Source organism: Buceros rhinoceros, unplaced genomic scaffold (assembly GCF_000710305.1).
Source record: "Buceros rhinoceros silvestris isolate BGI_N320 unplaced genomic scaffold, ASM71030v1 scaffold16642, whole genome shotgun sequence".
Lineage (NCBI taxonomy): Eukaryota > Metazoa > Chordata > Aves > Bucerotiformes > Bucerotidae > Buceros > Buceros rhinoceros.
In genome coordinates, this window is record NW_010398523.1 from 13,672 (window position 1) to 37,212 (window position 23,541).

General features: G+C 40.0%; 1 protein-coding gene across 1 annotated transcript in view; it reads left to right on the forward strand.

Moving 5' to 3' along the window:
- Positions 1-23,541, forward strand: part of ABCC1 (ATP-binding cassette, sub-family C (CFTR/MRP), member 1) — a 40,901-nt gene that overhangs the window by 2,593 nt on the left and 14,767 nt on the right. The window contains exons 4-20 of the mRNA XM_010131148.1: positions 645-782; positions 1,873-1,998; positions 5,023-5,084; positions 5,943-6,074; positions 7,072-7,299; positions 7,968-8,145; positions 8,829-8,990; positions 9,718-9,810; positions 11,183-11,386; positions 13,876-14,022; positions 14,408-14,495; positions 15,966-16,035; positions 16,919-17,045; positions 18,222-18,398; positions 18,863-19,030; positions 19,409-19,586; positions 23,034-23,078. Coding sequence (XP_010129450.1) covers positions 645-782; positions 1,873-1,998; positions 5,023-5,084; positions 5,943-6,074; positions 7,072-7,299; positions 7,968-8,145; positions 8,829-8,990; positions 9,718-9,810; positions 11,183-11,386; positions 13,876-14,022; positions 14,408-14,495; positions 15,966-16,035; positions 16,919-17,045; positions 18,222-18,398; positions 18,863-19,030; positions 19,409-19,586; positions 23,034-23,078 — 2,323 coding nt within the window. The remainder of the gene's footprint in view (positions 1-644; positions 783-1,872; positions 1,999-5,022; positions 5,085-5,942; positions 6,075-7,071; positions 7,300-7,967; positions 8,146-8,828; positions 8,991-9,717; positions 9,811-11,182; positions 11,387-13,875; positions 14,023-14,407; positions 14,496-15,965; positions 16,036-16,918; positions 17,046-18,221; positions 18,399-18,862; positions 19,031-19,408; positions 19,587-23,033; positions 23,079-23,541) is intronic.

Below are 23,541 nucleotides of genomic sequence, written 5' to 3' on the forward strand. Positions count from 1 at the left end.
CCCCCCCCCCCCCCCCCATAACCCCGCTGCCCTGAAACATACTGACAGGTTCAAGAGCTGTTAAGTAGTTTGTGGTCATTTAATAATGCAATTGTCAAGCTTTTGTCAGGCCGATGGAAAATGCGTGTTGCAGCAGCCAAGTGATGTTACTAAGTTGTACCAGCTTCCTAAGGGACTCCAAAAGCACACAAAATATGGAAACAGAGTAATATATAGTCAGTGTTGTTTGGTGTTGTGGCTTGTGTAGAAAGAAATCTTTTTATTTTAAAAATAATCGGTTAGGAAATACTTGGAAATGTTATAGTGTCATTATAATTGCATGTTGATCTGTGGTGTAGAACCAGGAAAGTAAAGAAACAAAAACTGGCATCTTTTAATACTGCTTTCATGTATGTGGTCATTTACTTCTACGTACTACATATTCCTTTTCCATTTCCTGTCTACTACTCATCTTTCCTGCTCCAGAGAATTTCCTATTTAAATGTATTTTTTAATTACTCTGAAAATATGTGGGTGTTAGAATGTGTGGGAGATACTGCATTTGAAATGCTAAATAAGCACTTTAACACAGTACCTTGTATACGTACATAGTGTGTTATAAAACTTAAAGCTTGTGAATATATTTTTGTCTTATTTGTCCACAGTTGCTTGCCACGTTTTTAATACAGTATGAAAGAATAAAAGGAGTCCAGTCTTCAGGTGTAATGACGATTTTCTGGCTTATCTCATTGTCATGTGCCACAGTGGTTTTTAGATCCAAAATAATACATGCCTTAAATCCGGTGAGTGATTGCTAGCTCATTCAGTTGAAAATAATCCCAAATGCTGCAGTAATAGAGTAGTTGCTGGTGAATTATGCCAGTCAAGTCAGTTAATGATCCATTCAGTTCACCTTCATTCCTTGGGTTATAAAAGCAAATCAAGCAAGACTTAATGGCTCTTGTTTTGAAATGCTATTGAAATTCATAGTGGTCTTAACTGTAGCAACAGTTGCCAAGAGAATTGTGCTGGCTGTGTCTGCTCAACTACAAAAAAAGTGTGTAATTTGGATATGAAACTGTTCTGGGAGTTCACATCGTCTTCCTGTTGATTATACAGTGGATTTCCTGAAACACTTGGTGTGGTAACATGGTTTTACCTGCTGAGACAAAATGAAAGTGTACAAGTGAAATATTTTTATGTCAGTCTGCTTTATAGTGAGGCCACCTCAAGATCAGTTGTGGAGCTGCCTCAAAATGGTATAGCACTTTTATTTCTCGAATCCTTTAAGCCGTGTTGTGAATTCTGAGAACTTCCAGCCAGCTTTTGTCTTTGGCTGGCTTTACTGGTGTGGGGGTGTCCATCCATCCCTGTGTTTTGATTCCTGTGGATTATGCTTTGTGTATCAGTCCCAGTCTAAAAAATGGAAGAACCTCTGGAATATGACCACAATGCAGCAAACTGTATCAAAATTCTGCTCCTCTAATTCTTATTTCCTCTGTGCATACTAAATAACAAATTTGCTTTGAAAACAGCTTGCTACCCCATGCATAAATGCCTCGCTGCAGTAAAGAATACTTTGACTTCAGATTGGGGTATGTTGTATTGGTACAAACAGTGTCTTGAAGAGAACTTCTCTACAGGAGTTCATGTTGGTGTGTTTATGGCAGTGACTGATTAAGAAGAAATGGTACCTTTCATCTCCTCCCCAGTCTCTTTAACTTCCCTTCACAAAAATAGACATTGATTTTAATTTGCATGGGGGTGGGTTGTATGTAACATTCATATAGTTTGCTGAATTTACGGTAAGGAGCTGGTTTATGTTGAACATTAACATGTTGTTTTACAGAAATTCTTCAGGCCTTCTAATTGGAATATTCTCTTCCGTTGTAGGGTGCTGAAGTGGATGCATTTCGTTATGTCACCTTCTGCATCTACTTTGTCCTGTTACTTGTACAGCTCATCTTGTGTTGTTTTCCAGAACGAGCGCCTCTGTTTTCTGAAACAGTGAATGATCCAGTAAGTGTTCAGACTATACTGAGTGCTGAGGATCGTGTGTGCAATACTCTGTACCATGCGTATTAGGGCCATAGTCTACCAGATGGCAAATAATTCCGATCTTGTTGGCTTGTTTGCAATAAGGTGTTCTTTGGTTGGTGACACATGATGAAACCCATAACGTGCAAAACTGCATGTTGTGTGCTGCATTTGAGAAAGCAAAAATACTCTTTCAGTCATTCCTGAAGGTGAGTCACATGTTTTTATATTGAGTGGTACTTCTGGCAATCGGTGGGAAATACTGACTTGAAATGCTATCCTCCTAGTCATCTGATACCGATCAGGAGGCAGTAATTCATAATAATGTGTATTCCCTTCTTACCGAAGCTGGGGAAGAATCTACACCTGGAAAACTTGTGAATTTGAATACATGCATTTAAATTCCGTATTTGCCTCCTGTTCAGGCAAAAATTTAACAAACTCATTTGCAAGAGCAGGTAACATTAGAGGGTGGTCTGGATGTAGAAATTTAATTTTATCTTGACGTGATCTTTTTTGCATGTGTTCTTAATTATACATGCTAGCTATATGGCATGGATCTAAAGTGACCCAAGGGATGCTGGGTCACTGTTACTGCCCACTTAGCCCTGGGCTAGATCGTCGGAGTCACAGTGAAGAGACATCTCTCATGGCCTGGGGTTTGGATATGCTAGAAACCTCAGCGCTGTATTTTTCTGTAAATCGTAATTCTGATTCGATTGATGTTAGGTAACACTGACTGGTGAAGAAAGGTGTGAAATGTGTGAGGGGAGAAATAAACGTTGCCTTCCTAACAGTGTAAAAGGTCTGTAGCCAGTTGCACCTCCTGAATTGCACCGTTACTGTCTCCGTTGTTACCCAGTGTGCCGGCGGTGCCCTGCATTAGCACTAGCAGACAGGCTGTGAGTACATGCCTGGAGGGAACAGTGTGCTGCTGAGTCTTTGGACCCTCTTCATCTTTGGGTTCTTTTCATCTCACTCAGGGAAGAACTGTGTTTGACAGAATGCTATGCATTTATGGAAACCTTCTTTTCTGCTTTGATCATGGTGACAATAATTACAAGGTGCTTTGAGACCACAATGGTTTGGGTTTCTGTTCTGTTTCTAGGAGTGTCTCCAGCAAATAAGGCAGACTTCAAATTTTAACCTTCTTTTTTCATGAGCGTTGTGTTTGTTGAGTGTTATGATAGGGAAAAGAGCAAAGTGAGTCACGTTAATCCATCTTAAATTCTGCTTTATTCTCTTCTGCCAAGCGTTTCCAGACCAGAATTGTTTGTAAGTCTTGGGTAAAATCTTATTATATGTTTACTTAAGCCAAATAACTACAGTGAGATTTCTAAGATGCAGATGCTGTTGTATACAGAAGTGAAACCATATGTTTCATCTGGATTTCACTTCGTTTAAATTACATAAGTCCAGACTTGTTACAACTTGTTGTCTTCATTCTATCTGGCTTGAATGTCAGTAGTTCTTTGTGCAATATTTATTTAGTTTTATCAAAAATAGTATTATCTGAAGAGTAATCTAATATGCTTTAATGTTTTAAATTTTTGCTTTATGCAGATGAAGTCCAGTTTTTGGTTTTACACGTTCTAGAGAACTCTTGAATTGAGAGTTTCTACCTGCAAGTAGATTTAAAAAAGTATGAAGGAAAATAATACAGCATTTTATGTAAAGTTTGCAATACTTATAAATTTTGTTGAAGTTGAAAGTATTCCCTCTATTTCCTGAAGTAGCAATCTGTTTGTCTGTCTTGGTGTGGCTGAAGATAGACAGTACTGTTCTCCCTCAGCTTTTTTTTTTTTTAACCTCTCTGAGTTTAAAAACTTTTATTCATTAAGCGATGGTATTGGATTTGCTTGCATTCATTTTGTTGCAAGTGTTTAAATACTTCTGAAATATGGAACTCTTATCCCCTTTCAAAAAAAGCATCTGTCTCATACATACTCTTATTCTTCCCTACAAATTTGCAAAAAAGGTTGTTGGTGAAGAGGAGGAAGTGCAGGAGTCTGTTTAGTGTAGCTTGCTTACAGGACACTTCAGTACAGCTTGGTGGAGAAGCCAGGTTACACAAACATGAGCTGAAAATTGCCAACCTTGGAGATGCTTGGCTCTGGCTCTCAGTTGCAGTACTCTGGTGTTTGGTGACTTCTGTAGACGGAAGTAGTGAGTTGCTCCAAGTACAGTTGATGATAAAAACCTGGTGGTTTGTGTGCCAAAGAAGTGGCTGGTTGTAGCATTCTTTAGCAGCTATTCAGAGCAGTGGAAGAGGGAAGAGAGAAATCTGCACTGAAATTCTGCAGGTAAATCACTTTCAGAGCCTTTGAAATTCTTCAGCCCTCCTCTCCGGTGTTTTAATCCAACCAGATTAGGAGAGGATGTTAACCTGAAGGGTAGCTGGAACAGGCAGCTGTTGTGGCTGATGCAGAACGCGAGCTAGCTGCCTGCCTTTGTGGACACTTACATTTCTCGTACTTGTGGACGGATGAGATGCAGGATTTTGAGGCTGTTTTGGGATGCTTTTATGGAGTTTGTTGAGTTTTTTTTTTTTTCTTTTTTTATTTGTGCATCTGTTTTGGAGTCACAAAACGTAACTGCTTGAATGGTAGAACTGAATTCTTCATTTAAGACTAACTCTACCCAATTAACGTGTTTATGGTCCCATGTGGTAGCATTCCTTGCAGTGCTATAGGCGGTCGTGATGGTGACATCCTGGGATATTGTCTGGCCTGCACTGTCCTATAAAATTCTCTCCACCGTTTGTTGTGGTGTTGATATGGAGCACTGCTCTTCCTGTTTCCCAGGGGTCTAGTCTGCTGATAGCATTGAAGCTGTGCTTGGGTTTTCTGGACAGGCTCTTCAAGAGCATAAATGCCACGTTTAGTAATCTGAAAAAAATACTGTAGACAAAAGGCATTTCAAAAGCATTTTTTCTGCTTGGTTAGTTTATTTTGGCCCTGTAGCAGTCACTTCGTATATGGATTGATTTCTTCTTCTCTCCTTTAGAATCCATGTCCAGAGTTCGGTGCTTCTTTCCTCTCCAGAATCACATTTTGGTGGATCACTGGGTAAGATTAAGAAAAAGATAAAGCACCGGTTAAAGTTAGATGGCATTTTAGGATCCTGCTTTGACAGTTAAATTAGCAAGAATCATGCAATAATAATTTTGGTAGATAGAAAAATAGATTTTTTTTTTTCTTTCAAATTTGTTTAATCTTTTTTACTTTCTTTGTAGGGTTGTTGTAATTTAAATTTTGTCAGTATATATCTAGTACGTTTGCTGAAAGAATATAATAAAAAAAATTCTTTGGGAAATATAAGAAGGTAGAAATTATCTGCTGTATTTGGAAGCTAAGGCATTCAACATTATTAACTTGTCCAATAGGTTGTTTTGTTTTCATTAACGTAACTTTAGTTATGCTGTATGATTTGATCACAACACATGTTCTTGTGAGTTAAAACACAGGGATGTATAAAATAATATTGGTTTATAGTTGTGGTTGATACTTGGCCAGAGTTCCAACAGAAAGCTAGATGAAAGGAATCGCTTTGTAAAATTAAAGGCTAATAATGATTTTGAAACTTGGTAGGCATGGGAATATTAATTGGCTGGCTGATTTCCAAATGAGATCACTTCATCCTTTCTTTTATTTTTTCTGAAATTTAAGTTCAGTGGCATCCTGGATCCTGGAATGTCTTTGTGTCTAATTCTTGCAGTAAAGATGGGAGAATGTATGTTTTAGCACCTGTAGGAACACAGGTCCAGATGCTAAACTCTTGCATGTGCTTTTGAGAAGAGCTGGCTCTGTTTTGGGTGTGGATGTAAAGGACTACTGTCTCATGGCACGTATATATGTATGTGTGTATATATATGTACACACACATATATATCTTCTAGAGCTCTTAAATATATGTTTCTAATACAGGTTGATGGTTCAGGGTTATCGGAGACCTTTGGAAGCCAAGGATTTGTGGTCATTAAATAAAGAGGACAAATCGGAGGAGGTAGTGCCACGTTTGGCTAGAAACTGGGCAAAAGAATGGGAAAAGACCAAGAGGTAAGTTCAGTTATCCCGGCTAGCAGTTCTTCCAAGACGTGGAGGTTCAAAAGCTCAAGTTACTCAGCTTCTACTTAAAAGTGTTTGTCCTCTGTTATTGAGCCTGCTTTCGTAAGGCCCAGGTGGCAGCTCTGTATTTGTCGTCAAGTGCATTCAGAACAGGAGCCAGGTAGGGTATTGTGTGTTGTCTTTATGAAGAGCTGCATCATGATTCCTTTAGTCTTTCATGATCCAAAACTTGATTATTGTTACTTTTGACATGTGATTTTTCCCTGGGGAGGGAAGTTTTCCCACAGTCAAACTGCAGTTGTGTAATTTAGAAGCTTGGGCTCCCTCTGTAGTTAGTGAAGCTTCAGGAGGGCAGTTCAGGGTGTAAAAGTGAGAAGCTTGTTTCTTTCTTTTGACGGTATAGGGAGCCTGGCCATCTAACCCAGCTGACTAAAACTAGGAAGACTGCATGCCTGCAGTTTCCATCCTCCTGCAGCAAATAGAAGTACCTTTGTGTTGAAGGAAAATTACTTGATTGCTTACACAGTGTATTTTTACATAGACTTTGTCCTCAGAAGTTTGGAATCGCACCGTTTGGCATAAGCCGGATATGTGAAATGAGTATGTTCAGTCCACTGGGGATGACTTGGCATAAGCGTGATGGCAGTCTTTTAACTCCGGTGGTACAGTGAGGCCTTGATTTTGATGAAAGTTTAGCATGCTGGTCTTGAGAATAATATTGTCCCTTGCTCTTCAAGTTTAACACAAGTTATGGCCTTATTCCTCATTCCCCGGGGCAGACCTGTAGGAGAGATTCAACAGGAATATGATCCCTCCATTTCTGAATGGCCAGTTCATTTAGCTATGGTTGTATAATAAAAGGATATTTGAGTAACAGTAAAACCCAGTTAAACTCTTAAAGACAAACATCTCGTTTGTGTACTGTGCCTTTTTCCAGTTGGCTTTATGCTTGAATAAAGGCTACTTTATATACCTGTTCTTATTTCAGGCAACCATTAAACATGCTATACACATCCAAAAAGCAGCAAAAATCAAGTAGCTCAGAAGGTGATGTGACAGAAGAGGCTGAAGCTTTGATTATAAACCCATCTCAGAAGAGCTCTGATGCATCTTTATTCAAGGTGTTATGTAAAACCTTTGGACCATATTTTCTCATGAGCTTCCTGTTTAAAGCTGCGCATGATCTCTTGATGTTCGCAGGCCCAGAAATTCTGAAGTAAGATCTATATTCTTTATTATTTTATTAAAAGTATGTGGACAGAATGAAAACACACTGCAGCTCACCAAGCTGCTTTGCCTTCAGTTGGTTCAACGGGGAAGAGTTGTCACGCAAGTTAAAGACCATGCACACAAATGACTTTGGTCCACTAGTTTTCAGACTATAACGTCATGCCTTAAATGTTTGACTTTACATTCCGTTCCAACACTAGGAAGGCCAGGCAGGAACATAATCAACAATAGCAAGAGAGTATATTTAATTCTAATCTGTAATGATTGTGGGACTACAGGTTACAGTATGTGAAGCAACAGGGAGCTAAGGGGATAGGAATTGTTGTACTGCTTTGAGGTGAGAAGTAAACCAACTGTAAGTGGTTGTATTTTAGCTGGAGGGAATATGAGACTTCTTAGTGTAGTTCCAAGAGAATGCAGTACATGTAAGGTTTGTGATTATGTTTTGAAGTAGCACATTGTTATGAAGAGGGAGTGATGTGTGCTAGTATAAAATAATCTCCAGTTTCTAAGAAGTTTGCTTAAGTGTTTTGTCTCAGTTTGGTTCTTTGGTGCTTGCATGACCCGTATAATGTTCTGAATAGTCTAAGGTTGTAATCCTGATGTTTCGTTTCGATTTGCATATATCAAGAGAACTGATTCCTCTTTCCACAGATTGCTAATCAACTTCGTAAATAACAAAGCTGCCCCAAACTGGCAAGGCTACTTTTATACAGGGCTACTGTTGGTTAGTGCCTGTCTTCAGACACTGATTCTTCACCAGTATTTTCATATTTGCTTTGTAACTGGAATGAGGCTCAAAACAGCTATTGTTGGTCTAATTTATCGAAAGGTAGGTGTTTCTTCAAATGTACGATACCTCTTGGTGACTGCAGATGCATCGCTTAAGACTGAATAATATAAGTAGGTAGAAGACTCTGATAGGCTGATTCCTAACTCCTAACAGAAATAAGGGGGTATCTAATTTATAAATAAAAGTCTTTAAGGTAGAGCAATTTTCTAATTTACTAGTTAAAATTCAGGCTCCTTTTTCTTGCTGCCAAACATGAAACCTTGTCTCATTTAGACTAGGGATGTGAAACTGCTTCGGTTTGTGCAGAAATTAAGATGCATCTACCTTTACAACTTCATTTGAGACTTAGCAGCAGTGCCACCTCATCTTGGAAAAAGCTAGAACATTTTAAAAAGCTGTGGACTGGTTGCTCAGTGTGAGAAAAATGTTTGACAAGAAGTAAAGATTCTGCTTCTTATGCTAAAAAACGAAACAAGAAAACAACCCCCTAACCCCAAAGACTGCTTATTCTCTTCAATTCTGTCTTCGTTTAAACCCAGCTGCTTGCTTCTAATTATACAACGTGCATTTTGTGCAGGGTTAACAGAATATGAAGCAGGAAAAGAATTGCTTGTAATTTTAAAGATGAAGCTCTGTAAAGCAATTGGATTCTGTGGAGAAAACGCAAATGAGTAGGTCTTTCTTCATGTTGCCTTATTTTTTTATTTTTAATCTGCGCCTAGGCACTTGTTATCACAAATTCTGCTAGAAAGACTTCTACTGTGGGTGAGATCGTGAATCTAATGTCTGTGGATGCTCAGAGATTCATGGACTTGGTTACCTACATAAACATGATATGGTCTGCACCTCTCCAGGTGATACTAGCACTGTACTTACTGTGGGAGGTGAGTACTGTGTGGTGTTTTCCTGTTTCGACTTTGGCAGCTTCCTGTGCTGCTGCTTCTGGTCATGACTACAGACAGCTGTTGTTCAGACCACTGAAGTGTGGAGAACAACAGCGGTGTGAAGAAAATGTTGTTTGTTTAGAAGCCATTCAGAGCCGCTTTTGTCACTGCTGTCAAGAAGGAAGGCAGGAGATTCTTAATTTGCACATCTTGAGGGCATGTGGGAAGGACATGGGAGCTACTAACCTTTGGGGGACTGCAGCACCTATAGTATCTCCCTTGTTGCTTGATTTAAAGAGTGGTCTTGGTTCTGCGCTCAGAAACAAATGAGGTGTTTGCATCAGGCTGGCTGACTCTTCCCAATTCTCACCGTCAACCGTAAAGGCAATGAAATTCCCCCATGGAGCTGGTCACTCCCTACTACAGAAGAACAGACAAGCCAGCAAAAACTGGAAAATGTCAGAATTTTTCTGTGTGTGTAGATGGCTAGTGATCTTTATATAGCTCTCTATATGGGGGCTATATATGTATATTTTTTTCAAAAATCAAAGCACATCAACCCAAGCCCCTACTTGACCCTTTTCTTTTTCTTTCAAGCTGTTCTTGAAAAGGCAGGAAGATGTTGAAAAGCTATTTCAGAATGCTTTTTCTGTAGCATATGCAGTGGTTTGACCCAAGATTTTTAAAAATCAGTTTGAATAAATATTTACAATTAAGTGTTTTTCAGAATTTAGGTCCTTCAGTGCTGGCAGGTGTGGCTGTCATGATCCTTCTGGTTCCAATAAATGCTGTGATGGCAATGAAGACAAAAACCTACCAGGTTAGAACCTGTATGTATGTGACAGCACTTTTAAAAAATAGGTTCTGTTCTTTGACTTATTCCTGAAGTTTGTCCTTTTAAACTTTTTCCCTTCCTTCCCTGTTTTTCTAAGGAATAAATGGAGGGAATGAAAGGTCGGAGATGTTGAGTATGCAGAATAAACAAACTGATGTATTTTTCAGCATTACAGTGTATCGGAACATAATGGTCTGAAAACTTTGCGGTAGTTAAGTCTAAGGTAGCAGGCTAGCCAGCTTCATGAAATGACCAATGAAGGGATTGGAATTAGTTGAATTTTTAACTTGCTGCCTAAGAACTAGAGTGCAAACATTAACTATGCTCTGCCTAATGAATCTTAAAGTGTGAAACAGTCATGCTTGCAGTGTTGGGGAGTGTGTGTGTGTGGTTTGTTCTTAGTTGTTTGTTTTCCTTTCTGGAAGGATGAGGAGGGAGAAGCCTTAGTGTTCGCTGTTCTGGATCCCTAGTCAATTTTATTTAGAGAGGATCAGTGTGTTACAAAGAGTGCACATAAGTAAATGTAGATTCAAACTCTTATGTTTTCTATTGCAAAATCTGTTTCCAGCAGTCCCACCACATGCTTTTTGGTGCAGACTGCACTAGTAACTGAATTTGCCAAGTGTCAGAGGAGATAGATTTATTTAAGTTAAACCTTTTAGCTCTGGATGTTCATCAGAATATACCACAGCATTTGATTCCCACGTGGGAGAAGTAGGTATGTCTCACCTATCACAGCCCCACTGCCATGGGTAACAGCTGTCTGGGTTAGCTGTACTGGGGCAGTTTACTGCTCTGCCTACTGTGGCCTTAGAACATTGTTTCAGCTTCGCACTGCCCTCATTAAAATACTTCACAAAGATGGAAACTTCTGAAGAATGGGCTTTCTTCTTACGGCTGATGGAAAGCTTTTTGCTGCAGTGCATCGTCAGAAAGCCATTGGTAATGCTGAACGTGAAGCAATACCAAGTTCAGGCGAAGGTTAAATGCAAACCGCACATCACCAAAGCTTGATTATTGTGGCTAATTTTTTTTAAGCGCATATTGTACCTTGGAGGAACTTGAGTCCCAGGGCTCCCCGATGGAGGATTAATCCCACTTAAACCAGTGCCAAAATTGTTTTAAACTTGGCTCAGATTTTTAGTTGCATGAAGCATTCTTTTAATTGATTTAAAACATCTTGTTAATTCTGCATGTTTGTTTGTTCAGATAGCATCTCAGATTTCCTGCTTGGGAAGCTAGTAAGCTTTTGATGATAATGAGCTAAATTTTGCCATTGCAAAATAAAAAGCTCAGAACTTTGTGGCTCTGCCAAGTATTGTGCTCTGCTAATTACTTGTTGCAATGTTGTTTTTAGATGGCTCAAATGAAGAGCAAAGACAACAGAATTAAGCTGATGAATGAAATTCTCAATGGGATTAAAGTTCTGAAACTTTATGCTTGGGAATTAGCCTTCAGAGAGAAGGTATTAGAGATCAGACAGAAAGAACTCAAAATCCTAAAAAAATCTGCTTACCTTGCTGCAGTGGGAACCTTCACTTGGGTTTGTGCTCCTTTTTTGGTAAGTGAAACAAATCTAGAAGTCTGCTCTCCTTTTGGGGGTCATGCTTTCCAAAACAATGCTTGAGAACTTGTTTTGGTTTTGTTTTTTAATGAGGAAGAGTCAGAATGCCTTCTGCAGTGGTGGGAAATGAAACAATTGTTGTCTCCCTCTCTCTGTGAAAAGGCAGTACTGTTTTCTTTGGAACTTGGTAACATCCAAGTTGGATGTATTCTAGAAGTAAATGGTCTAAAGTATTTAAAAATAAAAACCTCCTCTGCATCCCCCTTATTTTTGGTGGTGTACTTGAGGAACCTAAGATTAAATGTATTGTCATGTTTAGAAGTGGTTACTAACGTGCATAGCACCCTCCAGGTGGTAGCTGTGGCAGATAGAGTAAAACTTCCCGCATTGCAGCATCTTTCTGAGAGTAGCGGATCTTTAGATAAGAGTCCTTGATCAAACGGGACATTGTACAGCAGTCAATGACCTGGGTTCATCTAGCATTGGTTTAAGAACGATGTGGAGAGGTGAAGCTATTGTGTATCCTGGTATTGCTTCAAATTCTTATTTAAAAAAAAATATTCTTAATATATGAAACATCCCCAGGGTGTTTGTGGTTAGCTTACACTTAAACTAATAAAAAGGAGAGAAGGGTGAGATCACATCAAAATTACTTTGAACCCTGTTAGAAGAAAGGCCATTGCTCTTGTCTGCAGAAGCAAATAAAAGCCATGACTACATTAGGGTAAAATATGTGTTGTTGAAGGTGTTTAAGTGTGCTTTCCAGTCTTGGATTCCTTCTCCGCAAACATTGTTAGTGTTTAGATTATGTTTTGGCATGATGAAAGGCAGAAGCAGCAGTGCCCGGGGTAGGAAACCGCAGCAGCATTCTTAAGTGAATGCTTTTCTAAAAGAAGTCTGAGATGGTTTTAATATAAATACATTATTAACTGAAGTTTCTAAATAAAACTTTGCAGGTGGACTCTTTAATTCTGGTATGTGGAGTCTGAGAAAACAAATTTGCCTATCGAGTAGCTCTGTTTCAATGCACATTGTGAATGCATGGCAATGGTCCTGCATCTTAGGAGGTTTGCTGCGGGGGCAGAATCGGTACAGCCCGAAGTGCAAGGCTGTTGTTTAACATCTTGTTTGTTCTTTTGTATATGTTCTTCAGAACTTATGATTAAAGAATTATTGCAAGTGCTTACTTGAAAGCACTTTTGACATACAAAACAAAATCCTTTATTTCTTCTTCTGTTTCCATGGCCAGGGCTCTTTTAAAACATTGTTTAATAGTGGTGTCAGGAAACGATTCATTTGCGGTACCTCCGCTAGTATGTGTGCTGATAAGGGTGTATTTCAGATTGATTCCTGGTAACACAAGAGTGCAGACATGCTGCTGGTGAGATTATTCTTTGGACCCTGTCTTGTTTTTGATCTCTGTGGGAGTTCTTTCTCCCTGGGATATGGCTGTCCAAACTAAGGATTGTAGAAACAAGCTACTGTACTGGACACAGCTGAGTCAGCTGCTGCACGAAGAACAATACATGTCCCCAGAGCAGTCAGATTTTTAACAGAAACACTAATGTCTTCAGTGGATGCTCTGCTTAGGTGAGACAGTTCCTTAGGCATTTGAGCAATTGTTTCAAGTCTCATGGGAGGGGGAATGCCAAGGGTTAGCCTACCTTGGCTTCTCGTTTTAAGTGGCACTCTGTGGGAAAGAGTTGCTGGCTCTTGTGATAGACTGAGATATGAGAGTTGTTACCGTGGGATAAAACACTGAAGGGAATAGATCCAAAGGTGAGCATTTGGTTTTACTTAGTTTACTTTAATTTTGCTATAATTCAATCAACTCATTTTTAAAAAATTGTAAATAAGTATATGGATATTTTAAAATTATTTTTATACCTTATGATTGATAACAATGGTTCAGTGTCATTGTTCAGCTTGGATCTTAAGCTTTTCTGCTGTGAACTGTTTAGGGACTATAGGGCTTCATCTTTGTAAGGCAGTAACATTTCAAGTTTCTTGGAAAACAATCTGTCCGTGATAAAGTGGGCTGTATTTGGAAATCTAGGGTTGTGGTAGTCTCCGCAAAATATAAAATGCATTAGCATTGGGGCACTCCTGCCTTTGCTATGTATCTTACTGGTTTAGTGTCCGGTACTGCGGGGAGCACCTTAAAACTGAAAGAGAACAGCAAGAATGACTAATGACCCTTCCTCTCCTTCCCTTTTCTTGCAGTGTGACCACAGATATCCTGGGACATTTGTGGTTTCACCCTTGCTATGCAAGGAAAGTGAGCACTTGACACCTTTCCAATTTCTTTTTACAACAATAGATTTAAATCAACTGTTTGTTTTGCAGAAGAAACAAGGAAGTTACCAGAACATTACTCTTTCTTTGGCTTGTAGACCTCTGAATCCAGTTGTCAGACTGTGTGACTCCTGAGTTAGGGTAACGTTTTTCAAAGCTACTGACTGCGTAACCATTACACTCTGTTTCAGGTTGCCTTGTCCACATTTGCGGTGTACGTCAAAACAAACAAGACCAATGTCTTGGATGCTCAGAAGGCATTTGTTTCCCTAGCACTGTTCAACATCCTCAGGTTTCCATTGAACATGCTTCCTTTGGTTATCAGCAGCATAGTAGAAGTAAGACTTCAGTCATTAACGGGTGTTTCTGCGCAGAAGTAGCCATTGGGTGCAAAGATTACATTCTTATGCTTAGAGAATGTCCACTGGTGAAATTCAGCCACATCAGAAAGGATGCTTTGCATTTCCTGTGTGTTAAGTGCTGTGCAAGCAAAATTATCAATCCGGGTTATGGTGGGTGGGTGTTCCTGAAATCAACCATGTCTTTTGTGGTTTGGGAAGTGTGAGTTTGACTGTCCAAGAAAGCATGCAATGCATATGCAGTGGATTTAAGGAGGGGTTGGGAGTGCGTGATAATGATGTAATATATGTGTGGTGCGGACCTACAAGGTCTTAAATACAATGAGCAGGGTGTAAGATAGTTTTACATCCCTTTTCCATGTAGGCCAGTGTCTCCTTGAAGCGCCTTAGAGTGTTCCTGTCTCATGAAGAGTTGGATCCAGACAGCATAATCAGGTGTCCCATCACAGATGGTGAGTTTCTTTTTCTGTTGAAAATCTCTGTGTACAGGTTTTGCAGTGACTTCAGTGTTTCTTTTGCTTTCTGTAACAAATTTACTGCATTTAGATGTATTTCACTGATAAATTTTGGTCAGAAAGCAGAGAATGGAATTGTGAAATGAAAATTAAATTATATAAAGTTTCTACCACCTTCACGGGTAATTTCTTTCGTCTCCCCAACTCCATTGTCCAAACTACAGAATGGTTGCATCCAGGCACAGATGGTCACTTAAAAAATTACTTGTTAGCCTGTTTTAGGTGTAGCCATTTGAAATTTGGAGGCGGTTAATAGAATGATAATTAATGCTGTGCTGAAACCCAGCATTTGGAGAAGAATGAGGTTGTAACACTTCAGCACTTCTGAAGAAGAAAGGATAAGTCCCAGTTCTTGCAAATACTTCCACTTTCTGTTTTGTGGAAAGAGCGTTAACTCCCAGTGTTGCTTCCTCTGTGCCCAGTGTTGCTGGTCTGGTTATATAGAGCCATTTAGGAGATTGATGAGCATGAAGGCAGATTTACTGAAAAAATAACGCCCCTTTTTCTGACAAAACAAAACTTGACTTTAGTTATGCCAGTCATTCCAAATGATTTTTTTTTTTTTTTTTTACTTCCTTTATACGAAGATAGTGAAATCCCTATCACTCCCTCACGTGGTTAGGTGAGTTCTGTATCGTTTCAGTCATTTGGCTTTCCAGTAGGCAGTAGACTGCCGTATATTCAAATTTTTTCTCTCCCCGTTTTCCTTTTGGAAATATCTCCTTCCCTTTCTCAGCTGATAACCACGAATACATTGCTCACAAATCTTTAGTGCGAGTTTTGTTTTTTTGGAGTTTCTTTTGTTCCATAATGGGTTGTACTTACCCAGTATTTACCTAGGCCAAGTATTTATTGCATACTTGGTTGAAGTACGAGTGGTACATTTTGATTTGTTGCTGTAAAAATCAACAGATGCCGGTACCATGTGACATTTCACTAGTAGTTTTGGTAAAAATTATTTTATTTTATATTTTGATTTATTTTGCCCTATCATTCCTATAGTAACTTGGCTTTGCACATGGACTTGACAGTTTAGCTGATGCTTTCACTGAAGCCCAGGTTAGATTGAGGCTGCTGGTTCCCTGAGCTGGCTTTGCAGTGCTGCAGGGGAGTTGCTGGATAAAGGAGGATGCAGCTGAGTAAGTGAGGATCTCTGTATCATTGACATTCACATACCTCCTGGTTACTGAATAAGTGTAACCTCAGAACCTCTGATGTTTTGATAAATTGAGTAAAAGCAGAACACAAGCTTTTGGTAAGCAGTGGGTTGTTGTTCTGCTGGAAAAGCAGCTTTGTACATCTGCCTGTGTGTGCTTAGACTTCTGTGGCATGATCCGGAGCATACAATTCATAGAATTCAGCTTCTTGCTTTGGCACTTTTATAAATACAAATTTTCTATTTGTCAGGTGAAGGATGTATTGTTGTAAAGAATGCAACGTTCAGCTGGTCCAAAAATGATCCACCTTTGCTGAACAGGTAAGAATTAGTACCCTTTGTTCCACTCCATAATCTTCCTGCATTGTAAACAATCTATATGCAAAAGAGTTTGTTGCCCTAAAGGAATAGCAGAACAGATAACATCTGTTCTACTTCTTTTTTTTAAACAAGAGGCTTCATGAACTGGAGGAGTTTATGAAGTATGTTGTGTATGTATGGAATGCATAAAGGGGAGTAGCAGGAGGCACAATGACAGGAGAGAAAGCCTCTGAGGTTTTTAAGCTCTTGCTATGTGTTGCAGGTGGGATGAGCTCCATCTAGAGGATGCAGCCAGATTAGCCCCTTGTAATTATCCCTTGACCCTCATGTTTGCCCTCTGTCCTCAGTCTTCCTTTTAAAATCTTACTCTCACTAAACTGTAGCCAACCTTAACTCCAGTGCCGGAGAAAACCAGTGAAGAACCTTGCACATGGTACAACTGACAAAGTAACTGAGGTGATGCGGGTACAGGCTGTGTCCTCCCTGTGCCCTGTACCCTTCCTAAATTTTGGCTGCTTTTTCTTGGTCCTTAAATTACATATTCTCTGGGACAAGGATGCTGTTTGGGAAGCATCTGTTAGTATTTACATTGACATTCATGGAACATTTGAGAGAAGTATTGGACAGATTGTGTCACAGTTGTTTATTTTCTTTTTCTTTCCGTTTTGCTGATTACATATTGAGATGCTCTGTCCGTAGTATAAGAGCTGGGTGCTTTCTGAATGAGAGGTTTGCATTTTCAGACAGTTAAAGTTTCTGTGCTATGTCAACATGTGCAGTGGGTGTTCACATTGCATCTGGCTTCGTAGTGGCTCTTCAATAGTCTGTTTTACTTCTGAGGTGTGCTGGGAAGCAAAGCTGAATTATATGTGCTTTGTTTCAGCGTTAATTTCAGTGTTCCTGAAGGATCCTTGGTAGCTGTTGTTGGTCAAGTTGGCTGCGGAAAGTCTTCATTGCTGTCGGCGTTACTGGGAGAGATGGACAAAAAGGAAGGCTGTGTGGTTGTCAAGGTGTGATACGTCTGAAGAACTGTTCATCTGTTTGTGGGTATTGCCGGAGGGATTGCAGATTTCAAAGTGGTGTGAAGAGGGAAAGCGACAGCTTTTCGAAGGAAAGCATTTTCCAGCCTGTTTTCCTGGCGAGCCATGTATATGCCTTAGCTTGTACTCTGTGAAATTGCCTGTTAAGCCTCAGCCCAATGACTTCTAAATCTGTTGGTTTCAAATTTAGCCCAATAGAATGAAGTAGGTCTCAAAGATGGGTATTTTGGTGAGTCTTGTTGGCAGCCAAGTGTGAGGTGGGACGGCCCTGTTATACACACTCCAGCCTGAGGAAGAGCAGTATTGGTTTATTTCTTCTTAGACATCAGAGAATTACAAGGAGAGCGGGTACACCCAGATACCCAAACATGGTAAAAGCTGCTGTTGTAGTTTGTATTTTTAGACATCAGAGTTGCACAGAGCTCACACAGGAAAAATTATCTGGAGGTAAGTAAATAATTAAAGTCCTTGTTTTGGATTTTGCTGCTGCTGTAATGTACAGAAAGAAAATTATTTTCAGAGCAAAACAAATACGTTGCATGTAAAAGAATGCGTATTTGATGACCTCCAAACTTATTCTGGAAAAATAAAGTAGGTGAGATTTGAATCACTGATGATTTGTGCAGAAAGAGAAGGCAGAACTAATCTTCAAAGCAAAATAATTTGCAATAGCTCAATCTCTTCCTTTGAAGTGACTTTTATATAAAAACTACTTCCCCTGCTTTGTGCAGAAATCTCTTGGCAGGGATGCTTTTGTTAAACACTTGCATTCCAGATTAAATTGTTTTATGCAGGACATAATTTAAAACTATATGAAAGAACTAATGACTCTTGACATTCAGTAATTGTGTGAACATACTCTCTAAACAAATGCTTCCTCCAAGTTTGTGTTAGAGAATCATACTTTGTTTGAAGTCCTTTATTTCTACCACACACTTTGTAATATTCACTTGTAGAAAGGATTATAAAAATAACATTTTGGAGGAGGCGGTAGCCCAAGAACCACTCTGGGCAGTTTTGAAATGACCACAGGCAATTTCTGATGTGATTGGCACTGCCTGTCTCACAAAGCCCTGCCGTGCTTTGACTCTGTGTGCAGACTTTTAGTCTAAAGTACTGAGTAAAGAACTTCTGTTTTTCTTGCAGGGCTCAGTAGCCTACGTTCCTCAGCAAGCCTGGGTCCAAAACGCAACTCTGGAAGATAACATTGTCTTTGGAAGGCAGATGAATGAGAGCTGGTACAAGCGTGTGATTGAGGCTTGTGCACTGCTGCCCGATATAGAGATTCTTCCTACAGGAGACAAAACAGAAATAGGAGAAAAGGTATGTAAATACCCGCTCTACCACAACACTGAAAGTGGCTTGTAGGTGAGGCCATGTGACTTCTATTCTACTTTATCTTAGAGGTGTATTGAATTTAAAACATTCGGAGTAGAAATCAGAGGTGGCACTGCAGAAATACAGGTGAGAAGAAAAGCAGCCTCTAAACGTACAGTGTCAGGCAGGTCAGTCGAGGTTATTGCTTTGCAAGGCTAGCACACACTTTTTTTTACTAGCCCCTCACTGTCAGCGAGAACTTAATACATGTGCTTCCTTCCAAGAGGATTTTGACTGTCATTGCTTATGCTGTTGTGGTAGTGAAATGTTTCGTGATGGAGATGTGTTTCGTATAGTGCTGAAATTTCTCTGATTTACATAAACCACCTATGACTGGTGTCCCTCACAAACTGTAGCAAGACATCTCTTTTCAGCTGTAAATAAAGGATCATCTCTTCTTGTTTCCCCAGGGTGTGAATTTGTCTGGAGGACAGAAACAGCGAGTCAGTCTTGCTCGGGCGGTTTACTGTAACGCAGATGTCTATTTATGTGATGATCCCTTATCAGCAGTTGACGCTCATGTTGGGAAACATATTTTCGAAAAAGTTATTGGACCAAAAGGAATCCTGAAAAATAAAGTATGTCGTAGTGAGATACTTGGCTCTAGAGAATGGCTTGTTTTTCTTTTTTCTTTGCTGAATTGAAATGATTCCAAGTTTGTCAAGTTGCATATTCAGACTTGTTACAAACATCTGAAAAATGAAAGCATCCTTCTGAGGTTTGTAGAGGACTTTTTAATGAAACACTTATAATAACTTTTTATAACGAAATGCACTCTGGTTTCTGTAATTCAGAATTCTTTGATGGAAAAAAAAAAAGACAAGGACAGTATTTTTTCTTAAAAATGCTGCATGCCTGTCCATAATTATTACTGTTATAGACAGAATTTAAGCAGTAGTTCAACCATTGTATGTACTAATTTGAGATGTAAGAAAAACTTTTCTTTTGCTATTTAGACGCGGGTTTTGGTAACCCACGCAATCAACTATCTGCCTCAAATGGATACGATTCTGGTAATGTCTGATGGAGAAATCTCTGAGATGGGCTCCTACCAGGAGCTGCTGAAGCAGGACGGGGCTTTTGCTGAGTTTCTTCGTACATATGCTAACGCTGAACAGAGTGTAGAGGACGGCGGTAAGCTTACAAGTAGATTCTCTTGGGATAAGCTGATATGTGGCATGTTAAGGGAGTCATGATAAAGAAAAAATATTTGTAGTGGAAGTAAAGTTAAAAAGAAATTACTATTTCTTGTAATGTATCAACAGGTAGAGGTGCTTATTTCTTGAGGACGTTGAAGGTTGTGAGATTAAACACATTCTTTCTTGAATTTCAGGAACCTGTGGAGAAGATCTGTAGTAAAAGTCCTCTCAGAGCAGAATTCAGATGGTTGTGAGCTCAAGGCCAGCTGGGGTTTATATATACCCTTCCTGTGCTTGTTAGGATGTGTTGTCTTTAGGCAGATAATTGCTTTGTGGATGGGGAGGAGGAAGAAGCAGCAGTTTTCTAGCCGACATCCTGACTGCTGCTTCTCCTTTACAGAACAGCTGTAGAGCTGCACTTCATATAGAAATATATGTTAGCTTATATATACCTACAGACTTAAGCTGGTACAAAATAGGAAGCTGTGGATTGGTGCATTCTGCCTGACTGTGCAAGAGTAGGAAAGCCTCTACCCCTACCCAGCCTCTGAGGTTTGGCTGCGAAGTCTGCTCTCTGTGCAGTCCTTCTCTCCCACTGGGATTCCTGAGGGTTACCTGCTGTCTGCTCTGTGCTGTTGCCTTTCCCATCCTCAGCTTCATGGTGTTTCTTCTGTGCGTGGGGAAAACTCTCCATTCCAGAAAGCTGCCCCCATGTGAGTCTGCAGGATGGCTGGGAGGGCAAGTGTGAGCTTCTCCTTGTCCAGTGTCCTCCTTGATGCAGAAGGCAGTAGGGATGGTGGCAGCGATAGCTGTTCAGCCACAGGGAGTGCAGCGTGCAATGCCGCTGCTTTCGGCTGGGGGTAGATGAAATGGATGCCTTACTCTCTCTGTGGTGTGTCATCTTCTCCAAACTAACGGAAACTACGTGTAGAGTGACCTAGCAGGTTGTATAAAAAGGTGCCGAGTTCTTCCTGCTTTTAGCAGTAGTTCCGTTCTCTGGCATTTAGCATGGCTGATTTGCCAGTACTGCTCCTGCCTCTGCAGATTGGTCTGGAGTCATGGATGTGCCCTTAACTCCTGTGACTGCATTTCCCACCCCCCTCCCATATTGTAGCTGTTGCTGTCATTCCTCTTGCTGTAGAGATAGCTAACAGTTACTTTAAGATTATGTTTCTTAGTTTTCACTTATCTGCCGTACAAAGTAATGCATCGGATGATAATTTTTGTTTTTATGTGTGTGAGGGTTGGGGTTTTGCCGATTTTCCCAAGGCTTCAGCATAATCTTTGTTTTGTCTTTGAAAAGCCTGGAGATATCTTAGTGTTTGTTGGGACTAAAAGTGGCTCCATAGAAGTACAACTGCACTGTAAGGTTGAAATTTTTTTTAACCGTCTGGCTAATCTTTGGTCTTGACTGCAGTGCCTGAAAGATAGAGATATTCAGCCTAACCGGTAATCCTAAATCTGGTTGACGTTATGTGGGCACTGCTTCAGATGGCTGTCTCCCTGGTGTTTGCCTCTGTGACTTTGCACTCAAAAAAGTAAACTGAATAGCCATTGAAAGGTCTTCCAGCTTTTTAGATGGGAATTGTCTCATCTGAGGCTTACTCGTTTTGGTTTGGAGGGAAAGGGGGGCTTGGTCTGTGTAGAAATCACTTCCCAGTTGCAACAGCGAGGAAGAAAACCCTAGATTTATTTTTAAAGTGCTGAATTGGAAAGGAAGATAGCTTTCTTGCCAAATAGCTTTGTTTTATATACTAGGTAGTAGCGTATATTTCATGATAAAAAATGAATGACTGCATCACAGGCTGGGATGTCACATCTGCAGGGAAAAACATTGCGTCTTCACGGTCAGCGCTGTCTTCCAGTAAAGCCCAGCACACCTGTATTCTGTGGTTGTGCTTCTTCCTATCAACATGAGGCTTTGTTAAGCTTAGTAGCAGTGTTGAGTAGTTAAGATAGCTTGTTTGATGCCTGTGGGGATTGTTGGGTTCTTCTTTGACTCCTTAGAAGGCAAGAGTTCAATATTGAGATGTGTAGGCTCTTTTCCAAATGTTGTTGTGGAGTTTGGATCTCAGTGGAAATTCAGGAAACACTTGTTTTCATCAGGAATGTATCTTTCTCTTAAATTCATTTTACTCCTAGCAAATTTCAACTCTTTCCTTTCTCCTAAAGTAAAAATTATTTGCAGCCTTTGTCTCAAATGGCAGAAGCAAATACTGATTCAAGATGAGTGCTGTTAGGATATCAATATGCTTGGAAGAGTGAAGTATCTCACTATTTCTTACTAATGTTTGTTGTCCCCAAAATGGGTTCTTTCATCCGGTGTGCAATGAGCAGATTCACACACAGAGTTCTTGATTTTTATTTATTTCTGCGCAGACATGGGTGCTAGGTGGTAACTTCACAATGTCAGCATGCTTCCCTGTAGTACAGGATTCCTTTTGTAGACCAAAGAATGCAAAACCACCTTATCTCTAAGATTAGCGATACCATTGGCCTACGCGATCGGCTAACTAGTCTCCTGCACTTCCATTTAAAGTGGTAGCATATCTACTTTTCACTACTCGTGCTCAGAGGCTGGGGGGCTTTAAGAGGTAGAGGGTCCTTCTAGTCAAGGGCAGCATATTTTAGTATGTTAATGAGGTCAGTTCACACTAAGAACTGACTTTCTACTATCAGTTCTACCCCCAAGGCTAAAGACGCTTGTGATTAGCATTTTCCATTGGCATCTTCCGTTAGCATTTTTTGTTCAATCTTCTCCATGCCAAGACGAACTCAGCAAGGTCATGCTGACCTGTCTCTTTCAACATCAAGGATAAGCTCAACAAACATTCCAGGCTGGCCTGTCGTTCTGGACATCATGTCTGTGCAAAGTGATGACTGGGAACACGGTAGATGGGGCTAAATAAACTTGTGCTTTCCTTCTCTCATTGTGGTTGTGTGACTGAGGCAAGGCAGAATAGCAGAGCTCGGGCAGGAGAATGTAGCCATGGGGACAGAAGTTGCCACTCTGATAATGTGATGCTTTGCATCTTTAATGTTAAGGTCAGGGACTTTCTTTTAAGGTACTTGACTGACGTGTATTCCCCACTGCTGGGGAAAATGCACATGGTAGTTCCGTGTACATAGTGAGAATTTTGCATCATTGTCTGTATGACACCAATTCAGAGTCACTTTGTAATTATCTCTTCATTAGTGCATATCTTGAAAGAAGGGGAGTTTTTTCATCATTCACTTGTAGCCATCAGATTTGAATCTCTTTCCTCAAGGTTGTCTTTTTTGACTGTTTATGAGGCTTAGGATTAAAAAGAGGCAAATTTGATCCTGCCTTGAGTATTTATGGTTTTGTGGGTTAGGTTGTGCTGCTTGGATGCATTTGTATTTGTAAAGCTTGACAACGGTTGAGTGTGTTCTGGAAAAAGTGAATTATATATCCTTTTAGACTCAGAGCCTTCATTAGAAGGAACGATTCAACCTCTGGAAACAGGTAACTGCTTTTTTGCCACGTGGCTTTATATTGTGGCTTGTTGTAGTGAAATGAGTAGCTGCAGCTCATTTACGAGAGATTGAGTTGTTATTAGAAGAATTTTGTCTGCACAGTAGAAGGTATCTATTGGTTTGCATGGTGTGATGCTACAACAGTTGGTGTGTCAGCTTGTGTCAGCCAACTTGTCAGTGGCAATTCATTTCAACAACTTCCGTGAGGAAGCTTTAAATAAAACCTAAAGATGCACCCTGGACTTAGGAGTGCAGTAAGCGTACCCAGAGAGGCATCATTCAGGACTGAGCTCTGAAGGTCCTTTTTGTTCTCAGATGTACATTCTGTACTTCATAGCTGTTTCGTTTTATCATTCCCGGACACATTTTTCAAGCTCATTAGTGAGCTTATACCTGGGGCGCACGTGCCAGACTTACTATGGCAATCTTGAGCATTTTTCATTCTTGAGGTG